Genomic DNA, 16,782 nt, shown 5'->3' on the forward strand with positions numbered 1-16,782 from the left:
AGCAGGAATAGCTGGGCAGGGTAATTTCTCTTCCAAAGGAGCAAAGGTAATAATTGCAACCACAGTTCTAGGCCAGTGAGAGAATAAGTTTAAACAGCTAAACCTTTGCTTTTCATCAGCCAAACACAATCTTGATTGACAGTCACGGCTGTGGTGGAACATGTGACTAGGGAGTCAGGGTGGTATGAAATAGGTAAGTGCACCCTGTCTGGTTTGGCGCAGTGGATAGAGTGTCAGCCAGCAGACTGAGGGTACTGAGTTCGATTCCGGTCAGGGCACGCATCTTGGTTTTATGTTCCCTGGCCCTGGTTGGGCTGCATGTAGGAGGCAGCTAAATTGATGTGTCTCTCTCACATCGATGTTTCTCTCTGTCTCTCCCTCTCCTTTCCACTCTCCCTAAAAATTAATGGAAAAATATCCTTGGGTGAGGATTAACAAAAAAAGAAAGAAAAAAATAGGTTAAGTAGGTCCTGGGCAAAATAAGTGTTGCTTCAAGTCAAGGTGGTGTGCCTGGATTGCAGTCTTTATCTTTTCTACTTTCACCTCTAAAATCATTTCATCATATCAGAGAGATTCTGCTGTTAATCCACAGCTTGGGATCCTGGCTTTAAAAGAAAGGTAAGTGGCCCTGGCCAGAATGTCCAGTGGTTAGAGTGTCGGCCTACTCACTGAAGGGTTGCAGGTTTAATTACTAGTCAAGGGCATGTACATGGACTGCAAGTTTAGTCTTCAAACCTTGTCAGGGCACTTGTTGGAGAGGCAACTAATCACTGTCTCTCACGTTGATGTTTCTCTCTCTGTCCTCCCTCCCTCCCTTCCACTCTCTCTAAAAATCAGTGGAGAAAATATCCTCAGGTGAGGATTAACAACAAAAAAAAGAAAGAAAAGGGTAAGGGTCCACAACTGAAACTAAATGGGAATTTTCATTAAACTGTGGTATCTCCTGCCTGCTCCTTGCTTTTAGCAGCAGGATTCAGAGGATAATTGACAATGAAAACAAACGCCCTCTCCGAAGGAGGGCAGCGGAGCACCTCTCCATCCCTTCCACTGACCTACTTGTACTGGCAGACTGTGCCCTATTTCAGAATTAAGGTTAACAAATGGCTGTCTTTAATAGCCTTTTTTTAAGCTAGGTAAGGACTGGGGATATTTAGTCTGCAAGGTGAGCCGAGCAGAATGTTATAAAAGACAGGTCAGCAAGAGTTGGTTTTTATTTTAGTTTTTCAGCTGAATCCAAGGCATAATCTGCAAGGGAACAGTGGAGATACTAAGACCACCTTTTAATTTTAACACAAGAAAAGAAAGAAGAGGGTCATCCCATGGGGAAGTAGCAATACAGGTATATTTTATTTCACATTTTATTAGTAGACAGATGGGCAGAAAAAGACAAAATAAACCACTAAAGGGAAGTTCAACACAAAATGCATCAGATAATCTTTTCTCATAAGTTAAACTGAAGAAAAACATCTACAATTTCAGCTAAGAAAACTATTAAAGTCAGGTGTGACCTGCTGGTTTTAGAATAGTTGAAAATTGCATCTGAATTTGTAAATGTAAACCTTTTATCAGCATGGGAGGGGGGGAGAGTTAATTTTCAGTGGAGGACTACACATTTCTCCCTTCAATCTCTTACCGTATACGTCCCAAAAAATAAGGAAACCAGCAAATAATTACCAGGGAAGAGGAAAGAAGATACTACAAAAAAGAAAAAGTCTGGCTAATAGAAAAGAACTCTGGAATGATATGAAATAGAGGGGAAGACTTTGAGAAGCAACAACAGAATCATGATGATATACTTTCTCCACCCAGCCTCAAAAAAACACAGACTTGAAGAGCACCCAGAGAGGCCTCCACTAGAATCAAAGGAATCTAAAAATGCAGGATTTTGAGTTCATTATACCAAATGCACAAGTGTACTCACAAGGGTATAGCCTGAGATCTCCACTCCTAAAAAGAAAAGTTACAGTAAGCTCAAGTTTTCTTTTGCCACAGGATGTGTTCTCAAGACAGAGCTCTGGAACCAGCATCTGGGTTTTACAAGTCACTGTGAGCTATCAGAATGTCTACCTGCTAGCAAATCACCACTCTCCAGCCTTCTGATTGTACTCTATCAGAGGAAACCCAGCCCTCAATATTAACACCCCAAAGGGCTGAGAGGTACTACCTCCACCTGGCTCTCTGGCTCCCTGAGTCAACATGCAACAGGCCAACAGGGCCTAATGGGACCAGGCTGAACAGCATAGCACCTCCCACATTGCCAACACGCCTGGTCTGCCCTGGGAAAGAAATGCTTTAGCAGTAAGAGGGGGAGAAAGCTTAATTATAGGGCTCTAATAGAGTAAGACCAAGCTACCAACTGTAAACGTGGGGGAGGGTTTGGTGAGAGGGTAGTGGATAATCAGCATCATGAGAGACTGGGCTCCATTAGATTTGCAGGTTATTTGGAAGCATGACTTAAGTGTGAGGAGCTAAAACAGTTTCAACATCCTTCTTATGAGTTTGCAGTCCATGTTTTATCTCAAAGAGCTGCTGTTTACTGAATCTGAGTCACTAGATTCAAGGTGCAAGTAGTCCTGGCCCCATGGAAATTGGACAGATTCTGGGAGCAGGCTCAATATTGTCCCAATTGAACCTTAACACGTTAAATGTTTTCACTTAATACTAGACCAAACTTCAGAGGCCAGAGAGGGTTGCTGGGAATTAGCACGTTTTGGAGAGTTTGAAGAGCGAATGAAAACCCTGAGATCAGAAAGGAAGGAGGAGCTAAGGAAGTAAGCATCACCTATTCTGTCCTAGGATCTATCTATCCTACCTCATCCCTCATCAACCCTTTTGTTCTTTCTGAGCTAAGATCTGAAGAAAAGGAGTTGACACTAGTGCACAGGGATTTGAAGTAGGATTATAGTCAGTCTTTGCTGTATTTTCCTTCCAAAACCTGGGATTTTACATTAACAATTTTCCCCACTGAAAGAACACTGCCCTCGTATGAACTGACCCACTCCCATAAGAAACAAAAATCACCGCCAAGTTCTGAAGTCCCTGGTTGGTGAAGGCTGATGGATCTCAGAATTGATTGAAGTAACACGTGATTGAGACCAGGGAAATCAAAGCTGCAGCAGTTGCACAGAAGGAAGATCTAGCGTCACCCAAACACTGCCTGCAGCCAACTCCCTGGGTGGAAGAGTCTAAAGAAACCCAAGGCAAGCTCCATGCACAACTTCTTGCACTCCACAGCCAGACAGTACATTGAAAGAAGAGCAAAGTCCAGGTTACAGCCAATGAGGAAAGGTAACTGGTCACTCTTGTCTCACATTTATCCACAGTTATCACTAGCTCAATGAAAACCAAAATTGTAACACGTGCACTTAGTATTAATACTGAGTAATTAAAACTGGCTACTTAAAAAATATATCCTCATGGTGAGAGTATATCTTTGACAGAAAGGCCTTGTCAAATAAATAAAACAGATGTTCTCTCTCCCAACAGTGGTCACCAGTAGTTTTGACACACCCCCCCCACCCCCAAGCAGCATCAACTAAAATTGGCATAGTGATTTTTAACCTTTGTTGCCATCACCAAGACTCCACACACACACTAATTCCCACTCTCTCCCCCAACTCCCTGGTGGGGGAAGAAGAACTCTGCCTTTAAAATAAATAGCAATCAAGTGCTCAGTTCTATGTAAAGTATGAATATTTATTTCAGGCTTTAGATCCCAATCAATTTCAAAACCCAAAATCTGATTTCTTTCCTCAGAACAGCTGAGACCTCTGTGTTAGGATGATTTCCTGGAGGCTGACGGGGCTCTCTGCCCTAGGAACACATTTCATCAGTCTTAGCACAGAGTCCCTGATCAAGGGTTTGGGTTTAAAGGGGGAAAAAATCAATACAGTGATGGAAGGGTAAAAGAATGCAAGAATTCGGACATTCTGTGGAGGATTACCTTCTCTCCATTAAGAGGTCCATAAAAAGGAGCAAACTGAGATCCACAAGGGGAGTCAGCAGGAGCCATGTTTGTTTTCCCCACCCCCTGTGATAGGTTTTTGCTGAGGGGCCACTGCTAGGTCCCCACTTGCTCCCCTCCCTTTGGCCTGAGAGGGCAGGGCAGTACAGGGGCTTCGAAGGAGCAGGTGACGACTCCTCATTCCCAGAATCATCATCATCATCAGTTCCCAGAATCATCATCATCATAACAGTCGGCATCTTCCTCCTCCTCATCTTCATCATCAATGTCATCGTCGTACAAGTCGTCATAAAGCACATCTGAGCTGTTGTCATTGGAAGGCACTTTAGTTTTGATGCAATATTCCGCCAGGGTCGTGGGGACTTTTACTCCATCCTTTTCTGCTTCGGCTTTCGTGGCTGAAACCTGTTTTCTGAAGGGAATAGGGTAGTTATATAAGTCTGTCTTGAAGATGGATTTATAATTGGTACTTCTAAATAAGATTCCTTATAACTCAGGTTTCTAAACTTTTAGTGCCTGCCTGAAAGCATCTGAAAGCCCCAAAAGCGGTCACCCGCTCAGGTGCCATTTTGAAGGACACAATGACCTTTAGAAAAGCAAATCTTAAATATTGGTCATCCAGCAATTTTCTCAGGTATTTTTTCTCCTAGTTGTCTCATGTCAATGTCTTTTTATTTTAAAATATATTTTTATTGATTTCAGAGAGGAAGGGAGAGGGTGAGAGAGAATCACTGATTGGCTGCCTCGCACACACCCACCACTGGGAATTGAGCTCACAACCTGGGCACGTGCCCCCGACTGGAATTGAACCCGGGACCCTTCAGCCTGTAGGCCGATGCTCAATCCACTGAGCCAAATAGGCTAGGGCACATCAATGTCTTTTAAGACCTGATTGATGCCTCTTAATTTCCCAAATCAGAATTTATATTCAAGCAATGTAAAGCTACTTACAATTCTCTTGACATGCCATGCTGTTACACACCTGTTTTAGCAAACATGTTTCTCTCCCTGAAGAGGCTTTTTCTTTGCCCTTTTACTGGAAAATTCTTATTTATGAGGCATTATCTTCTAGGAACTCCACATTATATATTCCTTCCAGTGTATCGTCTTTAAGCTTCTATAGTTGCACTCATTTGTTTGTTAAGTAAAGTGAGCTCCCCAGGGAGAAAGACTACAGCTTAATGACCTAGCAGTGTAACTGACACAATGCTGGTGCATAAAATATGTTGAGAGAATATAAGAATGACATAAAGAAACTCAAAGTAAGAAACAGGAAGAATACAAATACCTCTGGATTCTTCACTTACTAAATCCGTCCTTTCCTTGAACATCAGGTTAAAAACAGGGTTTTTAAATCCTCAATCCACTCCTGCTCCTCTAAGTTTCTATAGGCCCTTACTATTTATACTAATTATCTTCAATCTCTGGTGTATACCAGTCACCTAGGTGGCTGATAAAAACAAAACACAGGTGTCTACATTCTATCCATCCCTGTAATCTCATTAAATGATTATGGATTGGGGCGTGGAGGAGTTCTTTAATGTTTCCAGTGGCAGAAAACAACCACTAATCTACATTATTCAGCTATCAAATGACATGCCCTTTTCTGCATGTTTTTAATATCACATGGTATACTTCTTGTCACTCAGATATGAACTTAAATATCACCTTACAGGAGGCTTGTTCTGACAACCCAATTTAAAGCAACCATCTCATCACTCCTTCACATTATCCTACTTACCACTATCTAGTATTTGTTAAATGATCTAACTCGTTTGTATTAGGTTGACTAGATTTATAGAGAGGGACTCTCTAAATTCTAGTTCTTACTAGAGTTTGTATAAACTTACTGAATATAAAAATGCAGTTGTATTCAGGGGAATTAGATTTATTTCAATTCAAGTACCAATCTTGGGTAGTTATGAAAACCTTATGTCCTACTCAGGAAATGATCAAGAACTTAATACCTTCTACTTTTTTTCCCTTTTACATAGAAAAACTAAACAGCAAAAAGTTAACTGATAAAAGGTCACATGAGAGGTGCTAGGAGTAGATCCCAAGCCTCCTGATTCTTATTCTAAGGTTCTGTTAGACCATATACTAATGTTGCTGATAATGATCATGCCCAGAAGAACAAGAGGGCTTCATTAATAAAAAATTTGAAAACAAAATAACCTGGAATGATTGGAATACACTGGGTGCTTGCTACACTTAAAAGTCCAAAATAATGCAATCATCCCTAAAATGATTACAAGGGAAAGTTTGCAAACTTGACTGGCTCAGAACCTAGAAGCTCTGGTTCCCAGGAAATCCCATCTGCTACAACATTATCTTGTAGTATGTGTTCTCCAAAAAGCCAAACTCATTAGTCTCAAGCACAAATCCCTTCCCAAACAATCTAATTAAGAGAAATGGAGTAGACAATGAAATTCAATTTAAACCTCTGGTTCTAGGATATTACTTTGGTTCTAAGTAAAGACTTGAATGATCAAAAACAAAGCACCTTACCTAATGATTTCAGCATATTCTTTGTCTTTTCCTTTACTGTCCCTCCATTTCCTGAACATAACTGAAGCATCCACATTGGCTGGGGAGAAGGTGTTGGGCTCATTAAGCAATGAGATTACACTTAAGAGGATAGTCCTAGAAACAGGAAAAAATAAAAAGGAATCAGCTACAAATACTCATATTCATAGGATTCAAAAGTATTCTTTAAAATTGAAGACTACAATATTTGAGGCCTTAGGGAAATGGAAATAGAATATCATAAAATTTTGTTTTCAGCACTCAGCTGGTTAGGCTAACCAGGAGCTAAAAGCAGAGGAAATATGTGAGCCTAGCATGAGATCCTGATGCAGGGCATAAAACTGTAGAAGACTGTCTCAACTGGCTACATACTCCAATCTGCAAAAAGTACAGGTCTGGAAGCTTTTCAAATAACATTATAGATTTTAGAAATTTTCCCCACAAGTTTGCTTCAGAAATTACAAGTTAAGTACAATAAGAAAAAGAAAGACAAAAAACATTTAGCTTTAAGACAATGTTTTCATGGGAGGAAAAAAAAATGATGCTACTTCATACATCCAATCTAATCGTGGCTGTTTATAAGATCTAAAAAAAAAAAAACACCCCAGTATTACACAGAAATGTATTTCTTTTCCATATTTTTAAGGGAAGAAAGGCAGATAAGCAGGACAATGCAGGAAAAAGAACTAGTCTCTTAACAGAAATCTTTATTCAAAAAGTTTTACTAAGCACCTACTATGTGCCAGAAGCACCAGATGTTGGCTGTATGATAGTGAGCAAGTTAGATGTCATCCCTGAATTCCCAGGGCTTATATAGCTTGTGGGAGATATAAACAGGCAATTTTTATCCACAGATAAAAACTAGACACCTTAATCAGTCATGGGGAATACAGTTTCAGTTAGATAAAATAACCAAAAGAGCAGAGTAGGCTCCAAAAATATTCCAGACTATTCCCAGGCTTTTTTCCCCTACAAGCTACGTGCATGTACGAAAGGAGAAAAATGGGAGAAAAAAATTAAATTTCTCTACCTTTTCTCATTGGTGCGAGGTTATACATTGTGTTGTTGCAAAATAGCCTTTTGCTCCTGGCCCCAAGCAAAAAATAAAGAGAGGGGACCAGGCAATTAGATGTTTGATTTGATGAAACCTTTTCCTAAAAAGGGCAAAGAGTTTCTGTTACGTGATTATACAAAATTATGACAAAGGCACTTTCAAAGAAAAAGTTTCCATTTAGTTAAAATCCATTTATCTCTCACACACACCTTTCTATTAGGTTAGAAATAACTCCTTGCCCTTCCTGTCAAGATCCTTATGGTTTTCTCCAATAATTACATTTAAAAGATTCAAAGAAACTCATCACTGCCAATAATGGAAAATGGATTCACATAACATCCTAAAAGCAAAAGTGTAAGTAGAAAATTACATAAGGGTTGCTTCAGAAGAAAACACTCAAAACATCTACACTAATAAAAGAGAAAGATGCAAATTGACCATACCTTCACGATGCCCACCAGCCAATCAAGAGTGGTTATGCAAATTAATCTAACAAAGATGTTGGGTTAATTTGCATATGCAGGCACCGAGCAGCCGGGGGCGTTCTGCACTGCCCCAGCTGCTCTGGGCTTCTGGGCAGTGCAGGAAGGCAGAAAGGGGGCTGTGGGCTGGAGCAAAGGCGGTGCTGGCAGCCAGGGGAAGGCCCATTCTTGCACGAATCTTCGTGCATCGGGCCTCTAGTCCTATATAATAAAAGCCTAATATGCTAAGTGTCCAGTCATCCATTCAACCAATCAAAGCATAATATGCTAATGATATGTTAAGGCCGCTCAACTGTTCACTATGACATGCACTGACCACTGGGGACAGATGCTCCAACTAGTAGGTTAGCTTGCTGCTGTGGTCTGGCTGATCGAGAGTAAGTGAGATGGGCCGGATATGCCCTGGAGCCTTCCGCGGTCCCTCCCCAGCTGGCCAACCACCTGCATTCCTCCCCAGCCCTAATGGTGCACCAGTGGGGTCCCTCGGCCTGGCCTGTGCCCACTCGCAATCCAGGACCCCTTGGGGGATGTTGGAGAGCTGGTTTTGGCCCCATCCTGCAGGCCAGGCCAAGGGACCCCACTGGTGCATGAATTCGTGCACTGGACCTCTAGTGTTATACTAGTATAAGCAGGATAAGGACAAAGTATGGTAATAAACAGGGAAAAAAGGTTTTAATGGTCTAGATCAGCACTGTATACTTACAACTTTCAATGATGGTGGAAATGTATAATCTGTTATGCAATATAACCACTAGCCACATGTGGCCACTGAGCATTTTGAAAGATATCTTGTGCAATTGAGGAACTGAATTTTTAATACTAAAGAAGTTTAAACAGCTGTATATCTAGATGAATCATATTAATTAGGAAATTTTTCCCCACAAGTTAGTTTCACCAAGTTGGTTTTTATAACATCTTGTGTATATTATTAAAATACTAAACTGGGCCCTAACCAGTTTGGCTCAGTGGATAAAGCTTTGGCCTGCAGACTAGAGGGTCCCAGGTTCGATTCTGGTCAAGGGCATGCACCTTGGTTGCGGGCACATCCCCAGTAGGGAGTGTGCAAGAGGCAGCTGATGGATGTTTCTCTCTCATCAATGTTTCTAACTCTATTTCTCTCCCCTCCTCTCTGAAAAAATTAATAAAATATATTTTTTTAAAAATGGTGAATCATCCATTTGTACCAAAACAAGCCCACTTCTACTACCATGTACTCCTAAACTGAAATCCACGAAACTTTCAGAAGCATTAGGTACCACAGTGGATTGTGATAATAGTTAACCCAGCATACTTTCCTCCCTTCATCTGGAAAGCACAATCTTTTTGTCTTGTTTTGTTTTGTATAGAGAATCCACCATCATGCTACACGTTCATACAAACAACCTACTTATACCCACAGCAGTAGACATACCACCAAGTGCTGGCCAAAGGATTCCATCATCTTGTCATGAGGATGGGTTTGGGGATATGCATGCGACCTAAGCTGGGACAATCAGAACCCTGGTGGGAACTCATTTTTCTAACCTAATAACGAAGAATTTTTATTCTTGTTGGTTTAGTAACAGAATATGGAAAGTATAGAGCAGGTGGCCATCTTTGTTACCAAGTGGTGAGAGCCAGCCTAATATAAAGGTCAATATAGAACAAAGCAGAATTGAGATTTTTTTCTCTCTCAAAGGTAACTGATGCAAAACATTCAAAGTTTCCAAACCAGTATGTTGTGGATGAGTTTCAAGTTAATTATACCTATATTGATTCCTTCATCAGTTGGGTGGGTCAGACCTATCACTTCCTTTTTCTATATACCACGACTGGAAAAGGCTTGGAGAAAATGTCATACATAGTTTAAAATGTCCACTTATACCAAAATAATTCAACACAGGGCATTACACTATACCTCTAGCATGATCAACTCTGCAAGGTAAGTACTATTAATCCTATTTTTATAGAATGGGAAAACTCAAGTGCTAAGACCATACTGGCAGAATGTACAAACTATGTTCTTTGTTGTCATTTTTTGTTATTTTCAGTTAATATTTTAAAAACCTTTATTCATTTCTCTTTTCAGAAGAAAAAAGACAGAAGGTGGAGAGGGTTAACAATAGGTGAAAAGGGAAAGAAAGAACAAATAATTAAACTATCCCCCAATGAAGAGGTTACTCAAAGCCCATTAGAGGGATTGGTTTCCTGCAGATCATGAACAAAGGGGACGGAATCAGGAAAACAGCATACACTCCTTTTTAGTCTCATTATTTCCATATAAATTCATGGTTCCATGTGAAGCTCTGGTTTTGAGTGACACAGAGTTGCCTTTGTCATTTAGACAATCTTGTGGCACCTGGACATAAATTTCTTGGATTAGCAGAATAGACTATGAGGGCCCATCCCCAGACTCTTAGTTCCCATAAAGAAAAACACCACTGCCATTCACTAACTGGGTAAAGAGGAACAGGTCTGGTTGCCCAAATCCAGTGGTGTGTTTTAACATGTGTTACAACACAGAAAAGACCTAAACCAGTAAGAATTTTGGAAATAGAGTTTTAAAGTGTTTTCCACTTACTGCACAATTCCCATAACCACCACAATTCACAGAATTAGGGATATTCCTAGGAAAAATGTGCTCCCTCCACCCCTGCTTAAGCCAGAATAAGGGATGACGGTAAAATTTTTTGGAAAATAGAAAAATGCTAAGAAGAGAAAGAAGTACTGACAAAAGGATAGGCAAAAGCTCTCTAGACCGTCTTCAGGTTCATGTTTCAGATCCTTTTGCCTGCTTCAGTATCTCTGTTAGAGATAATATCACTGGCTATCTTCTTTTGGATAAAAAATAAATTTGTAAACAAAAACACCCAGAGAACATGAAGGCCAACTAATCACACACACACACACACAAACAAACAGCAAAAAGCAAGTTGTAAAGTTCTATATCACTAAAATGTTTTAAAAACAAAACTATAGCCCTAACCGGTTTGGCTCAGTGGATAGAGCATCAGCCTGCGGACTCAAGGGTCCCAGGTTCGATTCCACTCAAGGGCATGTACCTTGGTTGTGGGCACATCCCCAGTAGGGGGCGTGCAAGAGGCAGCTGATCGATGTTTCTTATCGATGTTTCTAACCGTCCCTCTCCCCTCCTCTCTGTAAAAAATCAATAAAATATATATATAAAGAAACAAACACAAAACTATAGAAGCATTTAAGGGAGACAGAAAATCAGAATTAGACATCTATGACCCAATGGGTAATACTGTATTTGTCCCTTTTCAAGAAAGATAGTAGTCAATGAGATGGGTCTGTCCTTTCTCTGTTACCATGTCACCACAAGTACTCTGGCTGGGAGGGCAGAAAACTGGTCCTAACACGCACAACAAAATAATTGTGGCTTATGGGTCTTCCTGGAAACTTAGCAGGAAAAGTTTAGAATTTTGCAGAATTGAACATTGGCATTTTTCTCCCAATGTATACACATACCCCTCCAAGCAGCATGTGAGAGAAATAGAAAGGGTTCATTCTTAAAAACCTAAATTTACTTGATTCATATACACTATTTCAAATTCAGCCCTCATTACATGTTTTGAAGACGGGAGAATAATTTAAAGAGGACATTGTGGCAAAGAAATCTGTTATGACAGAAAATGAGATAGCTTAATGGGCCACATACTACAAAAAGGTTTTAATGCTAGTAAAGCAACTAACAAATATAACAGTTCTTTCTGTGTAAGCCCTAAAGCTGCTGCTGATGGACATATCACTGAGAACACACTGTAGGAAGGAGGGTATCAGATTAAAATACAGGAGGTGGCAAAAGTAGATTTACAATTGTTCATAATAATGCAAGAATAAACTGAGTTTCGTGTAGTCACAACTATGAACTTATTTTTGCCCCATGCTATATATTTCTTTTCTCAACCCTTTCCAAGTATATTGGATTGAACAAAGTACCTAAATGAATGAGTAATGAGCATAATCAATAGTTATTTGATGTGTCTTGAACACATGAATCTTTTGGTATACATGTCCTAGAAAATGGGAAATAACTCACTAAGAACTGGGTAAGAAATCCTGGTACAAATCAGAAAGCTCTCAATTCTTTGCTTTTGACAAAAGTGGAGATCCTAATCAAGTTACTAGCTTTCAGATAAATAAAAATGAGTAACAACATGATTTAATCAACAGATAAATGGGGAGCATAGATCAATCTTATTGCAGAAGAATTGAAAATAATTTATGCAGGTATCTCAGCCTCTAGATCTAGAAGATATAATTCCCCACTCCTTAAAGTGTGGGCTGTACTTCCTTCCAAGGAGTACAGAATGGAAGGGGGAACGGAGTTACAGTGGAGAAACCCTAAAAATAGTCTCAGTCGTGAGTGTTATGAATGTTAGAATTAACAGTGATAGAAAATGTTGACAGTATGCACCTTTGATATGACATAAAGAAAATGTACAGCTGACCTTTGAACAATGCAAAGGTTAGAGGTGACAATCCCTGTACAGTCAAAATCCACATAGAGCTTTTGATTCTCCCAAAGCTTAACTGCATGGTTCCAGGATCCCCCTCGGACACTCTCAACTGTACTTTACCTTCCTGATTTTCTTCCCCCTATTCACTATCCAGTCTAATAACCAGAAAAGCAATAGAAAAATACCAACTGGGGAACGAAATACTTGATCAGTACTCCTCAAAATTGTTAAGGTCATTAAAAAAAAAGGGGGGGAAAGTCTTAAGAAACTGCCACAGTTGCCTAAAGAGACATGCTTATTAATATAATATGGTATCTTGCCTGGGATTCTGGAGCAGAAAAATGACGTAAGGTAAAAACTAAGGAAATGTGAAAGGGTATGGACTTTATTTAAAACAATGCATTAATATTAGTTCACTATAATAATTGGAATCATACTAATGTTAGATGTTAATATTAAAGAAAACTGACAGGTGCAGGGCATATGGAAATTATACTTTTATCCACAATTTTTCTGAAAATCTAAAACTGTTCTAAAATTTTAAGTTATGTAAAACAAAAAGGACAAAACCACAATGAGAAACCACATTCACCCATTAGAATGCTATAATTTTAAAAACACAGATAATAAGTGTTAATAAAGACCTGGAGAAATTGGTATTCTCATACTCCTTGGTGGGGATGTACTGCTTAGTGCAGCCACACTGAAAAACAGGCTGGCAGTTCCTCAAAAAGTTAAATATTGAGTTACCATATAACCCAGCAATTTCATTCCCAGGTATATACCCAAGGAAACAAAAGCATGTACATGTACACAGTGTTCATAGCAGCTTATTCATAACAGCCAAAAAAATAACCCAAATGTTCATTGAGTAATTAATGGATAAACAAATTGTGGTATAAGCACTTAATGGAATATTACTCAGCCATAAAAAGGAATGAAATATAATACATGCTACAATGAAGATGAACACTGAAAATGTTCAGCTAAGTTCAAGAAGCCAGATACAAAATACTACCTATTGTAAGATTCCATTCATATGAAATGTACAGAATAGGCAAATTCATAGAGACAGGAGGCAGACTGGTGTTTCCTAGGTAGAAGGGTGGGATGGAGTTGAAGGATAATAAAAAGTATAAATGACACGTATAAGTTTAATAGTGATGAAAATGTTCTAACAGTGATTGTGGTAATGGTTGTACAATGCTGTGAGTATATTAAAAACCTATGAACTATACACTTAAAATCAAAGTATTGAATAGTATGGAAATTATATCTGAATAAAACTTTTTTAAAAAAAAAGACTGATGCCGAAACCGGTTTGGCTCAGTGGGTAGAGCGTCGGCCTGCGGACTGAAAGGTCCCAGGTTCGATTCCGGTCAAGGGCATGTACCTGGGTTGCGGGCGCATCCCCGGTGGGGGATGTGCGGGGGGGCGGCTGATCGATGTTTCTCTCTCATCGATGTTTCTGACTCTCTATCTCTCTCCCTTCCTTTCTGTAAAAAATCAATAAAATATATTTAAAAAAAAAAAAAAAAAAAAAAGACTGACAGTGCGGCACGTGCTGCTAAGTGGTTAGAGTGTTGGCCCTTGAACAAAAGGGTCAGGGGTTCGATTCTGGCCAAGGGCACGTACCTGGGTTGCAGGTTCCTCGCCCTTATTGGGGCAAGTTGGGGTAGCAACCAACTGATTTGGCTCTCTCACATTGATGTTTCTCTCTTCTCCCCCCACCCCTCCCTTTAATCCTCTCTAAAGTCAATAAAAAAAATCTCCAGTGAGCAAAACAAAACAAAACAAAAAGAACAGATGATTAAATATCTATCTATCTAGCCGAAACTGGTTTGGCTCAGTGGATAGAGCGTCGGTCTGTGAACTGAAAGGTCCCAGGTTCGATTCCGGTCAAGGGCATGTACCTGGGTTGCGGGCACATCCCCAGTAGGAGATGTGCAGGAGGCAGCTGATCGTTGTTTCTCTCTCATCGATGTTTCTAACTCTCTCTCTCTCTCTCCCTCTCTGTAAAAAGTCAATAAAATATATTTTTAAAAAAATAAATATCTAGATAGATGGGTCAATAGATTAATCAATAAAGGAAATCACAAGAAATACACAAGCCTTCCAAATCTTAAGACACATCCACATATACAAGGTGTCCCCAAAAAATGCACAATTGAGAGCTCACTTTTGAAATGTGTTTTAACAAACACTGCCTTTACAATTATTCAGTGTGTGTATACAGTTTTTTGGAACATCCTATATATAAAACAATGGATAATGGAAGCTCTTTTAAAGGTAGCATGTAGCCTGGCCAGTATGGCTCAGTTGATTGGGTGTTGTCTCATGCACTAAAAGACTGCTGTTTGATTCCCCGTCAGGGCACATGCCTGGGTTGTGGGGCTTGATCCCAAATAGGGGGTGTGCAGAAAGCAGCTGATTGATGTTTGGTTCTCACATTCATTCCTCTCTCTCTCTCTCTCTCTCTCTCTCTCTCTCTCTTTCTCTCTCTCTCTCTCTCATCCTCCTTTCAATCATGTAAGGACACACTGAGAAGATGCTTCCTGCAAGTCAAAAAGAGAGCTCTCACCAGAAGCTAACCATGACGATATCCTGATCTTGAACTTCCGGCCTCCAGAACAGTGAGAAGAAAATGTCTTTTTTAAGCCACCCAGTTTCTCCCTCCCTCCCTTTCCTTCTTTCTACCTCTCTCCAAAAATCAATACAAAATCTTTTTAAAAAAAAATTTTTAAGTAGCATGTTAAGTAAATTTTCAGTTTGGAAACAGTAAGACCTTTTTGCAAAAAGTAATAAGAAGCCCAGAATAAAGAAACAATCAATACAAACATGAAAATCATGAGATCCAAGACACAGATGAAACTTACAATAAAGTAAGAGGAAGAATTCACACTAGAAAATTTCTCCCAAGGCAAACATAGAGAAAGGAGTAACATGTGCATAATATATTGTTCCATAAATACAACTCTTCAAAATGATGCATACATGCTACTTAAAGCTCTAGCAGGAGACAAAATAACCAAATATAAAAGGATTATTTTGTACTTAAAAAATAATATCCAATCTTAAGAAACACCTAAAAACCAGATTATTTCTTATCAACCCCTTACCTGACATTCTGAGTAGGATTCCACCTTTCGGAGGGCAGTTCACCACTCTGTGGGTCATCTACGGGTGGATGAAGAATTGAAATGCATACATCTCCATTCTGTAAGATAGAAACCACATTCAGTACTCAAAAATATGACATAAAAAAGACACATCAGTTCCTCTGAAATTTCTTTTATCCCTCCAAAACTTGTTTTCTTGTCATTAGAAGAGAAAACAATTCTGCTTTTTCTTCACATTTGGACTCAATGTTAAAGGATTAAACTTTTCTAATATTATAAATATTAATGGTGACCAATCTCCAATATATATTTCTTATTTAAAAAAGAAACACTGTATATCTGTTAACATCATCCTCCTAAAAAATCATTTCAAAATAGAAATATACAGCGTGGCCAGTATCGCTCAGTGCTTGAGCGTTGACCCATGAACCAAGAGATCACCAGGTTGATTCCTTGTCAGGGTACATACTTGGGTTCTGGGCTCAATGCCCAGAAGGGTTTGTGCAGGAGGCTGCCTTATTGATGCTTCTCTCTCATTGATGTTTCTATCTCTCTATCCCTGTCCCTTCCTCTCTCTCTAAAATCAATTAAAAACACACACACACACACACACGTTCACAAAATAGACAAACCTGGTAAATCAAGATTCAAGAGTCCTGGGAAGCAACTAAATATCTCTCTATTTTCAGACACAAAACTACCTCAAGTATATAAAAAGAAACAAACAAAAAAATCTGTCCTGCTTAAAATCTGCATAAAGATGCTATAATCACCTTTAATATCAATCACTGGTTTTAGTAAGTATGGTATATATATAAACTGAAAATATGCCTCAAAACAACTTCATTATAACTCTTTCAGTATATGGGATAGAAGAACTCACCACTATGGTTTTAATATTTTGGTATGTAAATTTAAATTACAGGACCTAATCCACAGGTACATTTAGTTTAAGTCAAACACATGGATTGCTAAAGATAGCAAAAATAGACTGCTAGTGTCCTAGTTGGTTTGGCTCAGTGGATAGAGCGTCAGCTTACGAAGTGAAGGGTCCCAGGTTCGATTCCATTCAAGGGCACACCCCTGGGTTGCAGGCTCGATCCCCAGTAGTGGGCATGCAGGAGGCAGCTGATCAATGATTCTCTCTCATCACTGATGTTTCTATCTCTCCCTCTCC

General features: G+C 39.4%; 1 protein-coding gene across 1 annotated transcript in view; it reads right to left on the reverse strand.

The window, feature by feature from the left end:
- Positions 1 to 3,857: 3,857 nt before the first annotated feature.
- Positions 3,858 to 16,782, reverse strand: part of UBE2R2 (ubiquitin conjugating enzyme E2R 2) — a 58,674-nt gene continuing 45,749 nt past the window's right edge. Inside the window, exons 3-5 of the mRNA XM_015560574.1 lie at positions 15,606 to 15,703; positions 6,473 to 6,607; positions 3,858 to 4,376 (exon numbers count right to left, since the gene is read on the reverse strand). Coding sequence (XP_015416060.1) covers positions 4,166 to 4,376; positions 6,473 to 6,607; positions 15,606 to 15,703 — 444 coding nt within the window. The 3' untranslated portion in view covers positions 3,858 to 4,165. The remainder of the gene's footprint in view (positions 4,377 to 6,472; positions 6,608 to 15,605; positions 15,704 to 16,782) is intronic.

This window comes from Myotis davidii, unplaced genomic scaffold (genome assembly GCF_000327345.1).
Source record: "Myotis davidii unplaced genomic scaffold, ASM32734v1 scaffold534, whole genome shotgun sequence".
In the NCBI taxonomy this organism is placed as follows: Eukaryota; Metazoa; Chordata; class Mammalia; order Chiroptera; family Vespertilionidae; genus Myotis; species Myotis davidii.